Source organism: Diospyros lotus, chromosome 6 (genome assembly GCF_014633365.1).
Source record: "Diospyros lotus cultivar Yz01 chromosome 6, ASM1463336v1, whole genome shotgun sequence".
Taxonomy (NCBI): Eukaryota; Viridiplantae; Streptophyta; class Magnoliopsida; order Ericales; family Ebenaceae; genus Diospyros; species Diospyros lotus.
The window spans coordinates 7,419,869-7,442,190 of NC_068343.1; the positions used below are offsets into that span (position 1 = coordinate 7,419,869).

The following is a 22,322-nucleotide window of genomic DNA, read 5'->3' on the forward strand; positions in this document are numbered from 1 at the left end:
TTTCATCCCCTTTAATTTCTGGAGTTTAGCCTAAATATGCAGTTAGCATAATTTGTGGCACTGTCCAGAAAGGCACGCGGCTGCCTGCTGCCAGTTGCGGCTGAAGTCTGCTGCTAGATTTGCCCATATGCGATTTCAGAATATAATTGGCCGCCAGTCTTAAGAAGGATAACTCTTTTACCCTTTATGAGTAAAAGCTTAGTCAAAACTGTGCCTAATTAAAGAACACCAAGTTTCAAAAACGAAAGCAATTGATTAACAAAATTACTTTCTCACCATTAAGGTAGGAAACTAGGAACAAATAATAAAAAAAGGCATTTGTTTCCCCGTTGGCTTTCAGTTCAGAGTGGTTCCAATACCCTCTTTTAAGCACCAAATGACTCTCACTAGCGCTTCACTCACTCTCATAGTCTTCGTCATCATCCCCGAAAGTAAAAACAGAAGCATCAGCAGCAATGGCCTTGATATCGCTCATCCCCTCAGAGTCCAATCTCCCCACACCATCAATTTTCATTTCATTGGAGGCAGTACTCTGTGTGGTCTCCTTGCTAAGTGACAGTTGTGGAGTCCCATGTGTCAAAGCTATGGTGGTGGCATGGTTGAGATGTGCCGGAGGCCCAGCTCCAGAGGCCGCTTGAGCGGGTCTACTCTTTGAAGACCCGGTTTCCTCTCCTTCACTGTCGGAAAATACATCATCGTTTTCTTGGTTAGTAGAAACCTTGCTTTGATTCTGAGGAGCAGATACGCTGTCATTTGAGGGGGGAGCATTTCCCGCTCTACCCTCAGATCTGTTGCTGCTGTCTTGAGGTTTTCTCCTTGCTGGAGTAGAACCATCGTAGTCTATCATCACGATTTCAACCTGGAATCCCGGGGAAGGCAATTTCCTCTGCGAAGCACATCCAGTGAACCACAGATTTAAGTGAATGAAAACTAAACCAAGAACTGGGAAATGGAAACTTCGCAAATAATCAGGAGAAAGGACCTACACATTAAATACATCTACTTTTATCACATTTAAACAATATAAATAAAGAGAGGACCCTTGACAAGCTAAAATATGTGAGTGTAAACTTTTATAGTGGCCATGAAAACAGTGTTGTGAGATGGAGTGCATTATTTACCTTCTCAAACCCGTCAAGATCTGAACCGTTCAAAGTAATTCTATTTTCCGTCATTGTTGTATTCAACCAACTGAAAAAAAAAAAAAAGAAAGAAAAGGATACAAACCAAAAAGAATAAACTATACGCTCAACAAGCACCTTGCAAAGATGCAATACGTGTGTATGAAGAAAGGATTAAAATCAAATTCATTCCTAGCAAACAAGTAAACACCACCTGTGAATTGAGTAATTCCCTTTGACACTTTTAGGTACTGAAGACATTACTCTTCATTACAATTGGTGCCAATAACTAACGTGGAAATCAACAGGTCTTTTTATTTATAGATTCTAGACAAAAGATCATCTAATTAGAGTGCTTCCCTCTTAGTGTCGCATTATATTGCCCAGGTATAATGAAAAATAGGCTCAAACTGCAACATTGGAGCTCGGATATAGTGTAAAATTTGTAAGGATTCTCATATTTTCAGACTAATGCAAATAAAGAAGTTAAGCCATGACTAGAAGCTCAGGATTGGATCGTGAAATATTGGAACTTTGATAGAAAAAAAATCTATGATGGTGATGGCAGGTGTGATGATTAAGAGAATAAATAATATTATTTTCCTTCAGGAGAAAAAATGGGTTAATGAGAAGGCTAAAATGTTCTCTAAAACAAAATGTACACCTTGGTATGCAAGAAAGAACCATATGAGAACTGAAGTGGGATTATTATGCATAAAACTTTAAAAGGATGAAGTAGTAAATGCAATGAGCAAAGTTTAACTGCTAATATCATCCCGTTCCAAATCTACAAACAAAAAAACTTTAGAGAGGGTAATGAAGCAAAACTTAAGAAGAGAAACCAATGTGTCTGAAAATCAATTTAATTTCATGTCAGGTAGGTCAATAATAGAAGCCATATACTTATTGAGGAGCCTGACTGAAGGGTTTAGGAATGAACAAGAAGATTTACAGTGTTCAAAAATTTGGAAAAATTTGTGACAAGGTTCTCACAGAAGTCTTATGAAGGATTTTAAAGAAGATTCATATATAAATTATTAACAATATGTGTCATCAAGCAGGCCATGTATTAGAACTTACTAAGACTTTAGTTACAATTGGACTACATCAAGGATCTGCACTAAGCTCCTGAAGAAGTCTGCATCTTTGCTGCAAAAAAAGTGCAGCAGATCAAGGACAACAGGGATTGCAGGTGGCAAGCTAGCTGGCTGTGTTTGAAAGTTTCCAGTATATTTGAAATTTTGAATTTGAGTATTTTTCTGTTTTAGCATATTTTGTAGGAGACTTTTTTGGATTGGTTGTTAAATTTTTCTGTATAAATTTCAGCATTATCAATGAAAATAGCAGACAAGTTCAGTCTCCAACATAAGCTTCGTGTATTTTTCTGTCAAAGACCTACAACTCCCTCTCTATGCTCAACTAATGGATGAATTCACTACACAAATCTAAAAAGATTTGCGTTGGTGTATGTTATTTATAGATGCCATTGTCTTGGTGAGTTAGAGAAAAAAACGCGAGTATTGAACTCTGAGTATGGAGGGACCATGAAAATCTGAAAGCTTTAAGTTAAACAGATCAAAATTGGATATATGAAATATAAGCCTAGTAAAAATGAAACTGTAGATGTTATTGTAAGACTTGAGGATCAAATTTCAAGAAAAAATTAGTTCAATGTCTTGAACCAATTATTTAACAAAGGAGAAGATTAATGAAGATGTTACCCGAGAATTAAGGTAGGATGATTAAAATAAATAAGTGCTTATAAATGAACCATGAAATGTTTTAAGCACCTCTCCATTTATGCAACAATAAAATCCTTTCAAAACTTGGAAAAAAAGAGATTTTATCAAACTATTATAAGATCAGTTTTGTTATATAACCCAAAAATGTTACAGTTAAATATCAACAAATGCAAAATATGAGGATAACCAAGATGAGAATTTAACTATAGATGTGTGGCAATGCAAGAAATGACAGAATTAATATGATGTTATCTGTAATTAGAGTGGCTCCTATAAGAATAAAATGTTTCAGACGTGATTAAGATGGTTTCGTGAGAAGAAGATTAATAAATTCTACTCTTAAGATTGAATGGAGTAGAAGAAATCTGTAGCACAATAGGTAAAGGAAGACGAATAAAACTGGTGGGAGACTCATAGATTGGAATGATTGGTGATCCAGAGTTCATGTACCCAATCCTACCTAATGGGATTAAGGATTGTTGTTGTATGCCTAGCAAACAAGGACTAGGAAAGAACTCAGTGGTTTGGATATGAATTTGTTCTAAGCGGCTCCTGTTAAGGACACTAGAAACTACCTGTGAAATGTCTACATACTTGTTCAATGGGGCAAAGTTTATAACTGAAACAGGATTTTTCCAAGGCATTCTAGGTATGTCACCATACAGGATGGAATCAATGCGCTACTTATGGTAAAGCATGTAGATGTAACAGAGACAGAGAAGAAAGATGGTGTGGAGACCAGTAGAAATCTCCTTGGCGGTCATGAAAATGGATCTTAAAATCCCCCTTCAACTCTGTCAGACCAGGTTCCCTTGGTAGAGCGAAAACTACAATCCCTTTTTTAGGTGCACGGATCCAAAAATCTTCTGGCTGCACAAGTGAAACCTATGGATTATTTCAGACACAAACCATCAAGATAAAGCATCCACAACAAAATATTGAAGAAACAAATATAAAAGCTAACTCACTGTGGAATAACATAAATTGCAAGTATATTTACCATTAGATCCTTAGTTTTTGGATGTTTCCTTGTTGAGAATAAAATTCCTGCATAGCAGCGAAAAATGCATGTATTATAGACAGCCACAAACCATACAATAAAAAGAAAAAAAAGAAGCAGAAGAAGAAACATTGAACAGGTGCAGATGTAACGTGAATAGCCTTTTCAATGATGATATCCAATTTCAAAATTCTGTTCTAGACCTTCTATAATTTTTTCTTCTTTTTCTTTTCCTTTTTCTGATAAAAAAAGGATTTTATGCAAATGAAACTCATACTTCAAACTTCAAAGATGCATTCATAAGACAGCTTTGAAAATTGATACAAAAATGGGAATGCATATAAACTTGTATGGTCATCCAGGTTTTAAAAGTCAACCTCACCAGAGTCAAACTAAGAAAACAAGATGCATTATTTTAGGTTTACCCTTATATATTTTCAAACTTGGCTTTTCATTGTTCAGACAACACAAAAAAATGCATTACTTTTAGATTCAAATAATTTTCTCTCTCCACCATCCCCCCTTGTAAATCTCCCAGAATGGACACTTCACCATTCATTAAACACAGTTACCAAGTGATGGCAAGAAGAAAATCAAGGGATTTTGTACTGTCAATTACCACTGCACAAGAAGAATGCTCAGATTTCATTAGCTTAGTGTTAGCCAACCCCCACCCACCCACCCACCAACTAGTAGAATAGGGAGTGGGCATAGCACTTGATTCTGTTGCATACAATTTTACTGATCCTATTACCAAGCTTATGTGGGCAGAGTAGTTTCTTCATCAGTTGCTCTTGAGTTTCCCAAGTAAACTGTTGAAAATATAGACCCAATAACTAACTGCATTTTTTCTCTATAAGTTGGTCTACCATTAGACTCCTCTTTTTTTTTTTTTTTTTAAAGCATATTTATGCACCAATCAAGAGTTTATACCAAAAAGAAAAGATTTAAGAGCAAAAAGCTCTCTAAAGAACCATCAAAGAATACATAAGAACAACTTGTTTGAATGGAGCCAAAGCACATGATAAAAGATTTGCCAACCCAAAAATATACCTATCAAAGATATGTAAGACTAAATTTTTGTCCAGAATTCAAATGCCATTGCCATTGTGGATGGAAAGAAACAAGCACAATTATATGAATAAGATTACCACTATGATCAGAAATAGTGATGGAAGGCCTAATCCAGTATGGGCAGTTGTGGAGCCGGAATCCCCTAAGCATACACCTGTAAAGAGGAATATCAGTACATTCTCAAAAGAATAAAATAACATATTTTGGGAAAGATCATTAAGAATAGTACCGACGTCCGGGTTGATTTTCACCATTGAAGTATGTTAGAAGGCGCTCAAAGTACTTTACATACCTCTGGATAAAGTACGAATAATTAATTAAAGAAATGTAATTTGATAAAAAAAAATAATGAAGTTACATAAAATTAGTTGACTAACAATTTGGCTTGGAAGAACTAGACCCTTTCCATCTAGGCATCGTTTCTGGTTGTAATAATCAATGCATTCATCAGCTGTTGGGAAGAACTGTAGAAAGAAATGAAACACGGTAAACAACAAAGTTACCAAAATTGAGATCAATACATAAAATATGAGCAAACAATCCCTTTCCACGGCAAAAACCAGCATGCTCATGAATCTTAGCTTTAGATCTCACCTTCAGGAACAGGAGGAGGCTACAAATCATTAATCCAGTCCTAGCCATACCAGCTTTACAATGAACCACTACAACATTCTGAATGTCCTCCTTCAACCACGTGTAAGCACTTTGACAAAACAGAGTTATGAGTTCAATGGGAGGGCAATTATGGTCATCAAACGGAAAAGATGCAACCTGGAAAACAGCCATATAATCTCCAATAACAATTTGAAATTTACATAGAAGGCTCAGTATTAAGCTCTCTTTCTACTATATCTCACCAAGCCCTAACTGCAATTCAGGAGCAAAGAACTCTCTCAAATCTGCTTCTCTCAGACGATGCAGCAAGGCGAAGATAAATAACTTGTACCAAAATGAATCTTGATTTTGAGTAAAACTTCATTACAATGTGGCATTCACTTAGCAAATATTGAAAACACATCTAATATTAGCAAAAAGGTGAAGCTCTAGTAATGATGCAAGATCTTTCCTCCTATTTCCTCAATGCAGAGACAGGGTAGTTTGCTTCACCTACCAGCAATACAAGACACTCCTAGCTTTGCTTTAGAATGAATTGGATTCTTTATTTAGGAACTTAAAACCTTGTCACAAACGAGGAAAAAAGAAGGAAGCAAATGCCTCGTGTATGACTAAACAACTCATACACGCACTACGTATCGCAAATTATAATTTGCACTTAACAAGACTACAAGTTACAAGATCAGCAGAAATCAGTATTGAAGACAAATTAGACAATTCAGACCTTAGTATCAAAAGGTTTAAGATTCAACACAATTGCATGCTAAAGACAAATTTTGGAGCTCCATTGAACAACCACTGGTAAATGCTTACAGTAATTTGTGAAGGTTACAGATTTGGTACATAAAATGGTTAATGGAAAAAGAAGGTGAAAAACAAACCTTTCCTCCAAACAGTGAAGCATTGTACAACCTCTCCGAACAAAGATTGTATACTTTGTACTTTCCCTGCATGTAGAAAGTGTGTCACATATCAGGAATAAATAAATAATGAATACCATGTGCAGTGAAAATGGGAACACAAACAACAAAAAAGTGCATTCATTGAAGAATGGAGGGTATATGGGCTTTAGATCTTAGATACTTTTGAATCTGTTTCCTGGCCATTCTTTTGCAGTTTAAGTGAAACTTTCAAAAATATCAACTGCAGTATAACTACAGATCTGACCAACAGAATTTTCATGACAATTTTATAGCCTCAAGGAAACATCCTCAGCTGCTACCAACTCTGGATCACACTGGAAAGAATCAGACCCCAAAATATAAGCAACTCGCACAAATAAATAAAGAAAGAAACTACATGGACTGCCCTACATGAAGTCCTTTACCTATTCATTTTTTATGGAGGACCTGAACTTAAGTTCTTATGGCCTTCCTCTTATCTGTCACCTCCAACCTGAATAAGATCATCTCTAAATGTGCAAAATTGTTTGTTACCCACTGCTTGTGGGTGAAAGTGAAACCATTTCAAACAACTTCCTGATGCCGCCTCTAGGTTCCCAGAACAACGGTTTTTTGCCCTTATGTTTTTTATTTTTGGTTACACAGATACTTCTACATTAGTATTCTCATGATAATAAGTTTTCTGAATAAGTTCTTTTTGACCATCCAACAAAGATCACTAACAACTATCCAAACTATTCTAGAGAGGATTATCAATATCAGTATCAATTTCATATCATTTTAATACTAGCATCTAACAGTTTCCTGATTGAACATTTATTTTCCTGGTAATATAATGAGGAATGAAGATCCTATCATTGCACACGTCCTAGTGAGATCACCCAAAGCTGAAGAACATCAAAAAGTATCAGTGTGGACTTTCAACTGAGAATTTACCTTATGATGAGCTTCAAAAAACTTGATAACTTCTTCCATGTGATTACGGTAGAAACCCTGAATCAATTGTAATACAGTATTATCACAAATTCATATACATACCAGCCATCAAATTAAACCATACGTGAACCATTTGGTCTGTTTACCTCAACATATCCAAAGAACCCAGAACTCATATCCCCAGCAGGAAACCCCATAGCAATTATATTCTCAGTTATGTAAGTCATATCTAGATCAAATCCTCCTTCCTGAAGACCAGGAGTTCATCAAGATAGATTCCATCAGTTACATTTTAATCAGAAAAAAGAAAACATATAAATATTATAGACATCCTCGAGGAAATGCCTGACATAATTAACATGAATAATGTCATTTCTGACCCCACAAAACACATAAAAGAAAGACAAGGAGAATATATTGAATATCACAAACAAAACATCAATAACATATTTTGAGGATAGAATTGGTCTGTGCCTGAAAATGTAACATATGCAGCTCAAAAACTTGAAACACTGATACTATCATATTCAACGGATATCAGGACTAATTACAGCTGAAATTGTTCCTTTGATGTCATATCATGGTTTATTTTGGTTAAAGATGACAATCTGTGGCATATGTTTGAATTTGGTGCATATTCTTCAATTATTTATTCTTTCATAGTAGTTCTACTTCTGGCGGATGATTCCATATAGTTGAGCCCTCACACACCACATTCACCTTCCCCAAAACCAGGGTAACCAGAAAGTCATTATATGTCATACTAGATGAATTGGCTGTTGCCATCACTTGAAGATAGCATATCGAATTAGAATTTGAAGCAAATAAAATTTAAATTTAGTTACTGGAGGACCTCATTTACCATATTATTCACACATTAACATGTTGAACTTACTGGAAAAAAAGAAGACAAAGAAAAAAGATAGGGCATTCAAGGGCAACGGCTCCAGCATATATGTCCTTAAACTTTGATACTACTCTGTTTTAAGCCTTCTGTTTTAGAGTCACAAACTTGTGGCCTTGCAGACTATAAAAGGCAGCATTTGAAATCCCAGCAAAGACCTATGCTATAGTAGAAAAGAAGGTGCATACAAGATACTATATGTTTTGTCCAAAATTATCTTTTCTGCAACTTTTAGCCTTCATATCCGTACCAATGTTCACCACTTTGTACTCATCAGTTTCCCTATCACAACTTGTGTGTTTGTGCGTCTACGAGAGAGAGAGAGAGAGATTGCAGATGTGTGCAAGTTCAAGATGTAGATTAGTTCTTTTAGACTGACCAATCACAGATTTTCTTCAGGAAACATCTCATCCTGATGCCATGGTATTTTTTTATAGAACGAGAGAAAGTAAGCATGGTAACATCCAAAAAAAGTTTCCATCATAATCTGTGTAAAAATTAAAAGTTCATTACGGTGCATCACAGAAATATGAAGCATAAATACAGACAATTATCCAAACAATGTTCCTGGAAATATGCGTAAAAACTTTGTGAGAATATGTGAAACTACAAGGTAATCAAAATCAACAGAAACTAATTCTTAATACAAGTCTGGCAAAACAATTTGACAATCTGCACAAAAACAACACTGCTGAGCTACCTGATATCTTCTTTTATTTTGGGAGACAAGATGGCGTGCCTTAACCTGGACTGCTTTTACTGCACTCAGAGAGGAGTCAACTAAACCTTTAGTAAATGATTCGAAAACACCTGATTCAGCAGTTACTGATGTGCCTTCAGGTCCCTCATTTTTCCCAGATCCTTTTGCAGGGAAACGCAATCCTAAACCACTAGTGAGGCGAGCAAAGGATAACGTCCCAGCATTTCCTGTCTGTGAGTCCTCTGACTCTGGTGTCATTGGATGTGGAAGTTTAAGATTTTTGGCCCAAGATGATATACTAGGAGTAGGTTTAGAAGGTGAACCATCTTCAGGATTATATTGCCCAGAGACTTCTGGAACAGATGCGTCATTACCAGAGGCTCCCTCACGATGCAGAGATGATGAATCAGCAGATTCTGAATTCATTCTGCCAACCAAGCATAGGTAGTCTAAACACTGATCCAAGTAAGAGGAAAAAAAAAAACCACTTTGGTCACAGGGAATTAAAATCTGAAGTTAAATATAATCATATAAACCATAGAATGAGCAAAAATAAGAATAAACAATTTTATATGATAGCTTATGAATCTTTATTAATCAGTACCATGCAGGATACAAATCTGTGGTCAGTTTTTGGTAATCACATGCAAGTAACAAACTTATAAGCTATTTTAAATGCTCTACCCTCTTCAGTTTTGGTATCCCTCAAATGCTCTACCCTCTTCTCCCCCGATACACAGTTTGCTATTTCAAAGTTATTATGCCTTCTACAATTGTTAGTAGGCAAAAATATAATCATCCAATGGTGATATTGGAAAGAATTTATTAAAATGCTGCCTTGAATATGTTTAATTATGCAGTCCAATTATGTGCTAGTGATCCACCACCTGTAAATTAACACACACCAAAAAATACAGCATTATCTTTTCCTGCATTTGACGATCTGTTTCCTCATTTTGGAGATAAGCAGTGAACCCCTTTTTGAAGTTTTATAATTTAGGATTACATTTAAATCACACTAATCGGTCTATCGCTTTTATGTCTTCACTGTTTCTTCTTGTTTACTTGTGGTTTCAATATTTATCGGCACTAATTAAAATACTGTTACGAACACTATCATATATATGACCACAGTTCGTTAAGTGGTGGTTATAACAATCTTCTAAAACCCAATAACACAAAAAAGTACAGAGACTCGTTAGCGCATAGTCTTACAAAGCAATGCCTTCCGTGGATATGGATTTTCCCCTGTGGACACCAAAGCTAACAATGCTTACTGGAAAAGACGACGTTTTTATTTCCATGGGCCATAACTTGAAGTAATCTGATTGGCAATCAGCAAAGACAGTAAAATTTTCTGCTAAAACGTAAGAATTCACAATCAGACGCCATTACAATAACTAGTGTTTTCCCGGGTACCAATGAGTGTAAGATCTGGCGCTAAATGGCTAGGAATTCGAAACTCAAACCAAAGAAACCACAATTGCATTGCGAAATGAAGCAGAGATTGAGATCCAAAAGCGTCAAAGCACTTACGAACGTGGAAGAAAACCTCCGTTCAGGGCGTTATAAGCAGAGATCTCGAGATTGAGAGTCGTTCGGACAAGAAAGAAATAGAATGAGAAGATAATTCTATGAAATTGAAATTTGGCGTTAGTGATGGTATTTCATCGTCCAAGAGGGAAAATTTTGCGGGAATGGCTGTGTTTTTCTGAAGACTGGCCGGCAGCCGCAGCGGCGAAAGAGCTTTGCGGTGAGATCTGAAGTTTCCGGGGTTCAGATTCAGTTTCGTTTTTTGTTTGCATAATGGAAAGGGAAATTCTATCCCGCCTGACAAATTACTTTCTACAGCCCGCCTCATACAAAATTTTATCGAAATTTTAAAATTTTTATTTTATCCCTGCCCACTACTTCCCCGACCATCTCGACCTCGGCCTCACCTCTCTCTTTCCCTCCCACACTATATACACACATACACACAAACACATAGAGAGAAAGACAGAGAGTCGATCGGCGCCCACTGTGTGTGTATATATATACACAGTGGGTCGGCCACCCACACACACACATTTATATATATATATATATACACACACTCACACACACATATATATACCATATATATATACACACGCATGATTTTTACTATATATATACACATACTCACACACACAAAAGCATGGCCGCGACTGTGGTAGCCGCGGCTATGAAGACATCCACACCTCGCGGTGCGGAGATTTCAGAAACCCCCGCACCTTCCAGTGCGGGCATTCCCCGCATCGCGAGATGTAGGGATTTCTGAAATCCTCGCACCACGAGGTGCGGAAATTTTCATGGCCGCGGCTACGAAGGTGTGTGCGTGTGTGCGGCTGCCGATTGCATGGCTGCGACTGTGGAGGTTTGAGTCCATGGCCGCGGCCATGCGTGTTTGTGTATATATATATGTGTGTGTGTGTATATATATATATATATATAAATGTGTGTGTGTGGGTAGGCCATAGCCGACCCACTCTCAGTCTCTCTCTCTATGTGTTTGTGTGTATATAGTGTGGGAGGAAAAGAGAGAGGTGAGGCGGCAGTCGAGATGGTCGGAGGAAGTAGTGGGTGGGGTTAAAATGGGAATTTTAAAATTTTGATAGAATTTTGCATGGGATAGGCTGTAGAGAGTAATTTGTCGGACTGGGGATAGAATTTCCTATCTGCAACCCGATTTTTTGTGCGTATGACTAAAATAACCTTTAGTAAAAATTCATTTTTACCCCGTCTCTTTTCCTCCCATCATTGGTCACCCCATCCTCTTTTATGTTCATCGCCATTGGCTTGCTTCTTTAACGGTGGCCACAAAAGTTGTCGATCGTCAAAGAAAAAAGAAAAGAGGAGATTGATAGCCATATCCTCACGCCTACTACAACCACGTGAACGTAGTCACATATTCTTGCACTATCAATGGCCACGTTCCTCACAGTCACCCATCATTGCAAGACTCTTACTAGCAGGCACAATGAATGCTACCGCCCATCATCGCACCTGAACCGCATGGTTCAGGTGCATTCAGACATTCCTAAACCCTGGGGTTCAGGGAGCTCCGTGTTCGTTGCGGCCACGATAAACGCAACTGCCAATGGGTGTGAGGATAGGGCCGTCAATCTCTTCATTTTCTTTTTTTGTGACAACAGGTAGCCTTTGTGGCCGCTGTCAAGGACCAAGCCAATTGCAATGATGAACAAAGAAAATGATGGAGTAACCGACGATGAGAGGATAAAAGGTTGCATAAGGCAAAAATGGATTTTTGCTAAAGATTATTTTAGTTATATTGAAATATGATTGTGGAAAGCAAAATAAGGGGCTACAAATAGAATTTTCCTTGCATAAAAACCACCAACTAAAATTACAATTACATTTAGGATTTTGCTAGTTGTACGCATTCAATAATGTATAGGAGAAAAAAATTTAATAGCTGCCCAAAATTTCACCATCTTTCTCACTTATTCTTTCTTTCTCTCTCTCACCCACCCACAAGAACCCACTCTCACAGATGACCGAACACCCCCACTGTCTTCATCTCTCAATGCGCTAGTAATCAAATGTTGTACATCAGTGTACTTTCTTTCTCTCTTTCTGACTCATGCGATTACATCTCCATTAGCCTCAATCTACAATGAGGTAAATATTCTAGTTTTATAAGTAATTATTTTCAGCAAAGATCCATGATATATATGTATATACGCGCAAAATGGGTTTGACCGAAAGTTTAAGCTTAGATTTTTGGAGATTCGACCATTAGATCTTGTTGGTTTTTAGGTATGTTAGTTGATGGAGATAAGGGCATCAGGCGGTTTGCCTATAATCACTAGAAACCACCGGCCACAGTGGCCAGTGGCGATTGGTAGTCAATTTTTTTGTTCTGGCTTTAAGCTTTAATCTACGAAAATTCGGTCATTGAATTTTGCTAGTTTCTTGGTACGTTGGTCGATGGAGATAAGGGTATCAAGTGATTGTCTTGAATCATCAGAAACCATTGACCACGATGGCTAGTGGTGATTGGCAGTCTATTTTTTATTAAATCCACGAAGATGCAGCCGTTAATCTAGCCCACTTTTGTGTATGTTAACCCCCATTGACTTTTTAGTAATAGGCTCTAATCTTGAGAATTTCCGGGGGGTGGTGATTGACGGTGGCGATGATTATAGCTGGTTTTCCAATCAGTCATTTAAAATAGACATTTGAGATCCTGTATTTATTTAATTTTTATGTATTTATTTAATTCTTGTGTTGTGTGTGCATCTAGATGTTGAAGAGGGTCTCGATTTCGAAGGAGAGGGAGAATTGGGCTTATATGATAGAGTCGGCCAACGGAATTTAAATATTAAAAAATTAAATTGATTTGGGTTTATTTTGTGAATCTTTAAAGTTAAATGATTAGGTTTAAGTAAGAATTGAAAAATTAGTAATGAATTATTTTGATCAAATTTTGCTATCTTGGTATGTAAATTGAGTACTTGAAAAATTAGATATTACAGATCAAATTTTGCTATTCGGGTGCGTAAATTTAGTATCTGAAAAGTTGGATTTTATGTAATGTAATTAATTTCATATTGTGAAATTTTGCCAATTTCATATTGTGTAATGGTTGTGATTGTTATTATTCTATGAAGAATGAAACAAAATGGATCATTTTATGGTAAGTATCCAGACTATCCCAAGCATTCCACTTGTATGGAAATATGATTATAGGAATTTGTTTGGTAGAATATGTGATGGGAATTTGTATGAAGCATGATTATAGGAATTTATTTTGTAAAATATGTGATGAAAATTTATATTTGCAGAGCTATAACTCAACTTTTTCAAAGAATATGGGATGAAAAAATGAATAATGTTTTGCCTTATTAAATTTTTTGTCAACTTTTCTTCTATTTGGTTGCCTGCCTCGTCTTATCAACTCTGAGCACTTTTGGAAACAAGAAATCAACCAACTTAATCTAAGAGGCTTCATTGGTATCTTATCCACTAAATCATTAATTTTGATTAATTAGGCTTCACAAATACATATTTCAAAAATAAATTGCATTTAACTGATTATTCATTAATTTTATCATAAATAAAACGAAAACATCACCATGTAAAGAATAATTTATATCTAACAAATTCATTATCCATTATTACTAGCTCCCAAAATATTCAATTATACCAAAATACTCAAATTCATTGTCCATTATTGGTGCACTGTAAAAATACCAACATTTATGTACATAAAAGCAACATAATGTTCCGCGCTTGCTTTGATTCTGACTCATGTCATTATATGCACAAAGGAGTGGCAATAGCAATTTTGACTCATATCATTATATATATGCACAGCCCTTTGATTCTAGCAGTAAAGATAGCAGCACTAGTAAGAGACAAATCTTCAAATCAGCCTTCTCAGGGCAAATACCAGCATTGGCTTCAGCATTCCAAGGTCAGTTTATGATAGATATGGCTCGAACGAATGAAGACTTGCCTGCATTTTTCTTTTCTCCAAAGCCGGCCGAATGCAAGGATGCTAGAAAACTACCAAGTGACATGACAGCAACTTTCTTTGATGGAAATGGTAGAGCGCTCAAGTAAGCTTCGGACAGGGAGATTAACATGCGATGGAAAGCCAAAGCAGAAGCTGTGACCAAAATTGCAAAGGATGACCATAGCAACCTCAACATCAGCTAGCACTGGGTCTTTCCTTGCAGAGTCGAGTATTTTTATCATAATCAATTTGAGGCGCCTGTCTCTAAGAATGCACTGATAGTCACGGATGGAAGCAGCTAATCTAGAAGACGAACTAAAGTGTGTTTGATGAAATTTTTTATGGAAAAGATGTAAAAATATGCATTAATAATTGTACCATAAAATATAATTTTATAAAAAATATAATGTGTCAAAGATTAAACATGAAATTCAATTCCTTAAATTTTACATTTTCTATGTATTTTTATGCAATCCAGCACACCCTAAACTCTCTTCTTTGTTAGGTTCACTTGCCAAAATTATTTGTGAATTATACTGAGTGATACTGGTGCTTTGTCCAAAAGCTTCACACATCCCCAAGTATATTATATCTGCGACAACTGTGCAAAGCTGTTGGCGGAAGAAAGTTGCTGCTTTAGAAACCATTGTTCTGATTAAAGCAGCTCCATCATGTTCATTGAAATGCACAGTAGAGTCAAGCAAGTTCCAAAAACAAGATATAAGGCGATTAATTTATCACCTCCACACCCCCCCCCCCCCCCTCCCCAAACCAAAAAAAAACTATTTTCATGAGGTACCTTCTCTATGAAATCAAGTTAATATCAAGGGGGATTTTGGCCGCGAAGTGCCCGGAAATGTCAGAGATCGCCGGCGGCGAGCGGCGGTTGCTGGAGAAGGCGACGCGGCAAGCGGCGGTTCGAGAGGAAGGCGAGGCGGCGGCGAGAGGAAGCCGGCGGTTGCTGGACACGCGGCGGCGACGACGAGAGGGATCCGGCGGTTGCTGGTGGGGGGAGAGAGAGAGAGTTGGTGAGGGGGAAAATGGGGAGAGAGAAATTTTCATTGTTCAAAATAATGAAAAAAATGGCAATATTTTCATTGTCAATTTATCGCAATTTCTCTAGTGCGTGATAGAATGCGTAGTACAAGTAGCAAGATCCCAACATTTATGCCCCACTTGCTCACCCGCCCTCCTCCACCGGCCAAGCCCACTGACCACTGTACTACAATTTCTTTTAAGAATAATAATACTAGTGATTTTTAAGTGTAAATTATCAAAATAATAATAATAACAATAATACTGCTTTTAATTCTAGACCCATTTTTCAATTTTGTCAATCACTACATTATTATTATTATTATTATTATTATTATTATTATGAAATGCTGCCACAAGTAAGGAAAGGATATATATATATAATGTGTAATTAGAGTATGGTATTCTTAACAAATTAATTATTTTTTAAAATATTATGAGACATTATCACCTAAATTTAAATAAACGAAAAATGAAAATGAAAAATATATATTTTTTAAAAAATAGAAAACAAAAATATAAAATAAAGTGTAAATTTAAAAAATATAATTTTTAATATAACCACCATTTTTCTCAATGATCTTCTCATCCCCCTCTCTCTGATCTCTCTCTCAATCTCGATATAATATATATATATATATATTGTCTCTAATCTCGATCTCTTATTTAGTTTTTGTCTGATAGAAGAGAAGAATGACATTGAAGAAATGGAATCGAAGTGGTTTATGCCATTATTTCTGCTGTGGGTTTCGATGGGGTTCTATTGGAGCCTATTGGATTTGGTCAACAAGAGAAGAGCCTCACAGTCACTCTCACTGATGACTCGATGTCGTGTTATCCAGAAGTTGTTGCCTTGCCAACCCTATTTACACACACCCACCTCCCTTCCTTCTTGTCATCACTGCCATCCGTTGCCTACTCAAAAGAGATTCGCTCCGCCTATTCCAACTGAGTTTTGCTACTTGTACGCATTGACTTATGTTGGTGTCAAAAAAATATCAAAAAAATCGGTGAATCGAATGGAATTGTGCCTTTTGGATTAGTTTTATGGTTCAACGGTTAGTTTCTGATTCCAAAAAATTAAGAACCAATATATTTAGTTTGCTTACTGATTTTTTTTTTTAAACTATAGTTCGAATTGAATCGGAATCCATATTATACTTGTATATATATTATAATTTTGTGAATATATATACATATGCATAAATATATTATTACTCGCAATTTTAATATGCTAGTTTTTGTTTATTTCTTTTTTATTGTTGGTTATTGTTATTCATGAACTCTTTTATTTCTAGACTTTTATGCACTATTGCTATTCTAAATGCTCGATGTAATCTAATTTGGTAAGATAGTCTATGAAATATTTTGTTCTATTTTTACTTTAAGATTTGAAACATTAATGAAGTTATGGATTTATTTTAATTAACAAATTTGTTTGTAATTTCATATTTTATGAAAATATTTAGAAGCTAAATGTTAATTGGATAGAACAAAAACTGGTCTGATGCGACAGATTGGTCATGGTTTGATTTTATATATGTAATGATTCGGTTATGATTCTTATTTTTTCGGAACCGTTAAAAATGGTTCGGTTATTGAATTCTTATAGAACCGAACCAATCCAAACCATTGACACCCTTATGATGTACAAGTTAACACACATGTGAGTAAAATGACATAAATACCCTTGGAACTAATTCCAGGGGTATTTCGATTATTGAATTCTTATAAAATCGCCAATTCAAATCGTTGACACCTCTATGATGCACAAGTTGGCGCACATGTGAGTAAAATAACAAAAATACCTCCCAAACTGACACTCAAATTACATGTTTCTTCCTCCCTCCCTTCTTTCTCAAATTACAGATTTGCCAATTCCATTTTCTATCAATCACATTTTGTTATTTGAATATGTAAATTTATTATTTGAAAAATTAGATATAATCGAACAAATTTTGTTATTTGAGCGTGTAAATTTAATTTTTAAAAAAGATAAATTTTATATAATGTAATTAATTTTATATTATAAAATTTTGTCAATTTCATATTTTATAATGGTTGTGATTGAAAAATGAAATATAATAGAAATGCTACCATCGAGGACAACACGCCGGAGCTATACTAGCCTCTAGATGGGTCCGATCTGCGGCCCGAAAATGTCAGATTGTCGCCGGCGACAGTAGGAGATGAAGCCAGTGAGGGGTTCCGATTTCTGGGATGGTGGGTTCGTGCTTCAGTGAGAGAAAGAGAGATACATACATTGATGTACACCGTCCGATTGCCGGCGCAGTGGAAGATGAAGGCAGTCCGGTCCTCTGGGAAGGTGGGTGGGCGGGAGAGAGAGAGAGTGCAAGTGTGTGTGTGTGTGTGTGAGAATGAGAGAGACAGAGAGTACACAAGTGACCCAATTTCAGGCAGACAGCAACATGGATCTCCTTAACAATTTGGCGATATTTTCACACTCAAGTTATCGCGATTTCTCCTGTGTGTCAACCCGTGCGTCATTCAATGCGTACAATAGCAAAACTCATTCCAACTGCCTGTACTAGGTGGTCTTCAACAACAACGTTGATTTTCTCGAGAAGTTCAACCTCACCCAGGAGTAGTAGGACAACGCTCTAAAACGAAACTTTCGATGGCTTTGTGACGCAGACGCCAACATCTCCCTTTGCGAGAAAGGTAATTAATTAACATAATCATTACGCGATTATGTTAGAGACAGAAGCAATTACATCCCTGATACAATCGATCGTCGAAAATGTGTTTATCATAAATTTTTGTAATTTGCTAAATGTTCCCGAAACATTTTATAAATTATAAAAATGACCCAAAAAATTTTAGGTCTCCGTCTTTTCCAACACAGGAACGGTTCGGAAATTCCGCCAGAGTCCACCACCCACCACTTTGTTCACACTGCTTAATACCTTTCTTTCTTTCTTTTTATATTTTCTTGATAAACTCAACACTACAGCACGGATGGGGGGGAGGAGGTCGTCGGAAATGGGAATCCATCAAGGGGGCCTGTAGTAGCCGTAAACACCATAGAAAGTCTGAGCCGCAGTAAGCACCAACAACACCACAGCAGCAACGAAGGAGACGATAGCCCAAGGATTATTGAAATAGACATGCTTCAAGCTGGCTCGCCAAGCGTTCCACCGATGGTTGTAATACCGGTTCACCTGCTCCGACAACGGCGAGAGGTAACTGTCGATGTCGAAAACCACCTCTTCGCATAGGTGGTTGAAGAGATCTGCAACCTCGCCGTCGCTGCCGAGCCAGTGCTCGATGATGCCCTGGTAGTGGAGGTACGCCACGTCCGCCGCCGAGTTGATCAAGTTGTCCATAAAGATCACGTACGAGGTTATCTCGTTGCAGCAATCCAGATGGCACTGCTCGAATGCAATGAGGTTAAGGAAGAGGGATTTGGTGCCATCATGGATCACGAGCCGGGGAATCCTAAGAATCCCGTTTTTGAATTTTATGTCCCAGAACCGATCGGTCTTCCTTTTCTTGCACTTGATCCCGGCTTCTCGCAGCTCCGAGACGCAATGAATCAGCTGCTGCCTGCGCTTGTCTGCTACTCTTCTTGTCTGTGACCATCGCCTGATCCAAAATCTGGGTTCCGGTTTAGGCCCTTTCCGCAAGAGGCTGCGGTGGAAAACGTCGAGGCAATGGAGGCCGCCCGGATCGGAGAGTGGATCAAATGGAGTCTCATGGCCGACGGATGATTCAAATTTGTTCCTCTCGCCTTTTGATAATGGCTCATCGGTTGGCATTAGCGGGTCGAAGAATTGGATAGCTAACTCCGCCACAAAGCCTCGCTGCTTCGGTTGGCCAAACTGGAGGCCTAACAACCGGTCAAGGATGAAGAGGGGAAGCTGGTTTTCGAGCATGATCATGTCCCGCTGGATGGAATGCATCGATCCACGCATAGCGAAGATCGGGTCGTCCCGGGCGTAGCCGAGCTGCTCGAACCCTTTAATGGCGCCTTGAAAGAGCTCGAGGACGAAGGAGCCATCCAGCACCATCATTTCAATGAACTCGTTGCTGCCGAGAGGGATCTGGCCTTCATAGCAAGCCCGGGCCTTTTCTTCAAGCTCTCTGATGGAGTCTAGATAAAGCTGGATGTCCTGGCGGCTGCGCTCGAGGATGTGGTAGAGGGCTCGCCACTTGTGGTGCTCCATGTTGCGGAGGCGCCTCCTGCCGTGGTGGTAAGGCCCCAGGGAGACGGCCTGGGGGATGAAGGCTCTGTCATCGGTGCCTTCTCGGAAATACTGAGGTACTCTGTAGATGCAAAGCTTTTCCCAGACACCGGCCGAGTCCTCGTGGCTGGCTTGCTCAAGCTTGTCTCTGATGCTGATCAGCCACTCGGATGACGGGGCCTTTGGCCCCTTCTCCGCATTCTCGGCATCGGCTTTGATAGTGACTTGCAGAGGGGCAGATGGCTGTTCTGGGAATTCGATCGATCGGGTTCCGGTGGGACTTTGAGAGTTGTGGATTTTTGCTTCCAGAGTTTCTTTGAGCTTCAGGGTGATGAGGTACCAACTCAGTAGTTCTTTGTTGAAGACAGCAACCATTTTTATGGGCAAGAAGATGACTGGTTTGGTCTTTGGCTTTGCCTGAAAATAAGATGCCCCAGAAGGCGATAAAGCAAGGTTGCAATTCTCTTTCACAAAGGGCAAGCTGGAATAATTCTCTTTCACATAAGGCAGGGCTGGAATAAAGAACCCCTACTGTATCCATATGCACAAGCATCATCAAAAGCAGTGAGAGTGGAACTCTTTCAGACGTTGAAATTGACCTTTACCCAATTGGGCAGCTGGCATGGACCCCTTGATTTGAATTAGCAACAGCCTCTATTGTGACCTTGGCATTTTCTTATGCATCTTCCAGGTTTGGTTGTTCTCTGCTTCACGAAAAGAGTATTTTCTCTTCTTCTCTAATGTTAGTTAAATGTTATTCTACTGTGCCACATCCTAAGAGGTTGTTTGGCGCGCCGTTATTTTTTAAGGTCTTATAAGTTTTTCTGCTTTTAAGTTGTGTAAATTTTGAAAATTGGGTATCCTTTAAGTTGTTAACATATTTATTAAGGGGGTGTTTGTTAACTAAGATAAGAGAGAGAAAAGGTCAGATATGAGAAGTATTCCGGATGTTTGGTCTCTCCAACGTGTTTGTTAAGCTTATCTGGGTATTTTTGAAAAATGCCTCACGTGACCTCTTATCTCCCCTTTTCAAGATAAATTTATCCGACCTCTCTCATCGGATAAATTTATCTGGCTCTTTCAAGATAAGCCTCAATTACTTATCTACCCCTTGTAAGATAGTTAATGCCATTTAATGTATTTTAAAGATTTAAATTTATTAAAAAGTTTATTTATTTATCTCTTATAATTAATATTATTTAATATATTTTTAAATTATTATATGTTTTGACAATTTTTAAAATTTAAATGACATTATTCATTTCATTAATTTTTAAAATTTAAATTTCTCTCTCTCTATATATATTTTATTAACTAATATAATTCATTTCATCAATTTTTAAATTATTTTATTTAATTTTATATTGTATTATCTATTATGAAAATATGTTTTGGCTATTTTTAATTATGTAGATGGAATTATTGTAATCCTAACAATTATTATTTATACTTTTCAACTCTTTTTAAATTTATTTTTGAACTTGAATTTAGAAAATAAAATATTATTTTTAATTTTAATCTTAATTTTTTTGACAATTCATATTAATCATAAAATACTATTTTAATCATAAATTTGATAATAGGGATATTTTGGTAAAAAAAAACCCTTATCTTGGTGCTTATCATATGTATTAACAAACACGTGAAAAGAAAAAATATAGTTACCAATGGATTCTAAAAAATTTAACAAACAGTCTGATAGAAATTTTGGAATGCTTCCTGGCCTTATCTTGATCATTCCATGTCTTGGTCCGAAAAGTATCCCAATTTTATCTTGATATTACCTTATCTTGCTCATTTTAACAAACGCTCCCTAAATAATTATGTGTTTGATTTAAAAAAATTAATAAGAATTTATCAAAAAAACGAAAATAGATATGTTTTTGAATAATATAAATAAAATTTATAAAAAAATTATTTTTTAATAAAAATAAATTATAAATTGATGTCTAATTTATAAAATTATTACAATTATATGTTAATAAATTATACATAATTATTAAAAAATATATTAATATAATAGATATTAAAATATGTATATATTTTAAATATATATAGATATGGGAGAGGCGGCTGGCGACGAATGATGGAGAAAATAGTAATAGAGGCACAACAACAACAAACAATAGAGCAAGGGGCAGTGGAGATAACGACCAGAGATAGAGAAGTTGTGATGAAGGTTGGCTATGGAAGAAGCTACGATGACGAAGGCAAGACGAATGAGAGATTAAGGGCAGAGAGTTGGAAATAGTTGAATTATTTGAGAGTAAATTTATTATTTACTTGGTCAACGTAATAAATTATCAAGAGCTCATTTGCAAAAAAGTTGAGGGGGAGGGCTTATCTAAAACACTGTTAAAATAATTTATAAGTTTAGTAATGTTTAAATTCTTAAATTTTAATAAATACGTAATAAAATAAATTTATAACTTATAAGTCAATTCAATATATGGCTTATAAATAATCAAACTGGTAAGCCAAACACCCTCCAAGAAAACAACTCTTCTTTGCATCGACTCCAGCAACTCGATCTTTCCTCTTATTAGACCATATTCAAAAGCCTCTTTCAACTTTTCAATTTCAAA

The 22,322-nt window shown here is 36.8% G+C and overlaps 2 protein-coding genes across 5 annotated transcripts; both read right to left on the reverse strand.

Annotated features, from left to right (window-relative positions):
- Nucleotides 1-157: 157 nt before the first annotated feature.
- Nucleotides 158-10,808, reverse strand: LOC127803489 (phosphatidylinositol 3,4,5-trisphosphate 3-phosphatase and protein-tyrosine-phosphatase PTEN2A-like). 4 transcript variants are annotated; one of them, XM_052339737.1, is made up of 14 exons: nt 10,531-10,808; nt 10,210-10,351; nt 8,995-9,450; nt 7,537-7,638; nt 7,391-7,447; nt 6,434-6,499; nt 5,532-5,708; nt 5,315-5,401; nt 5,167-5,231; nt 5,015-5,091; nt 3,864-3,910; nt 3,603-3,748; nt 1,122-1,191; nt 158-886 (listed from the first exon to the last, which is right to left on the reverse strand). In XM_052339737.1, the coding sequence occupies exons 3-14, from the start codon at nt 9,418-9,420 to the stop codon at nt 395-397; spliced, it is 1,812 nt and encodes a 603-aa protein (XP_052195697.1). In that variant the 5' UTR covers nt 9,421-9,450; nt 10,210-10,351; nt 10,531-10,808; the 3' UTR covers nt 158-394. The 4 variants fall into 4 exon arrangements, with proteins under 4 accessions (XP_052195697.1, XP_052195698.1, XP_052195699.1 ...); XM_052339738.1 differs by lacking the exon at nt 10,210-10,351 and having other exon boundaries at nt 8,995-9,421; XM_052339739.1 differs by lacking the exon at nt 10,210-10,351 and having other exon boundaries at nt 3,603-3,733.
- Nucleotides 10,809-18,287: 7,479 nt separating this feature from the next.
- On the reverse strand, nt 18,288-20,361 carry LOC127804893 (UPF0481 protein At3g47200). Its single transcript, XM_052341983.1, has one exon. It carries the CDS (start codon nt 20,110-20,112, stop codon nt 18,547-18,549), a length of 1,566 nt encoding a protein of 521 aa, XP_052197943.1. The 5' UTR covers nt 20,113-20,361; the 3' UTR covers nt 18,288-18,546.
- Nucleotides 20,362-22,322: the final 1,961 nt, after the last annotated feature.

Coding starts and splice junctions, on each gene's coding strand:
- LOC127803489 (XM_052339738.1), bottom strand. CDS start 9,420: ATGAATTCAGAATCTGCTGATTCATCATCTCTGCATCGTGAGGGAGCC. Junction 7,639..8,994: donor AAAATAAAAGAAGATATCAG/GTAGCTCAGCAG, acceptor CCTGGTCTTCAG/GAAGGAGGATTTGATCTAGA. Junction 7,448..7,536: donor GGTTCTTTGGATATGTTGAG/GTAAACAGACCA, acceptor CAATTGATTCAG/GGTTTCTACCGTAATCACAT.
- LOC127804893 (XM_052341983.1), bottom strand. CDS start 20,112: ATGGTTGCTGTCTTCAACAAAGAACTACTGAGTTGGTACCTCATCACC.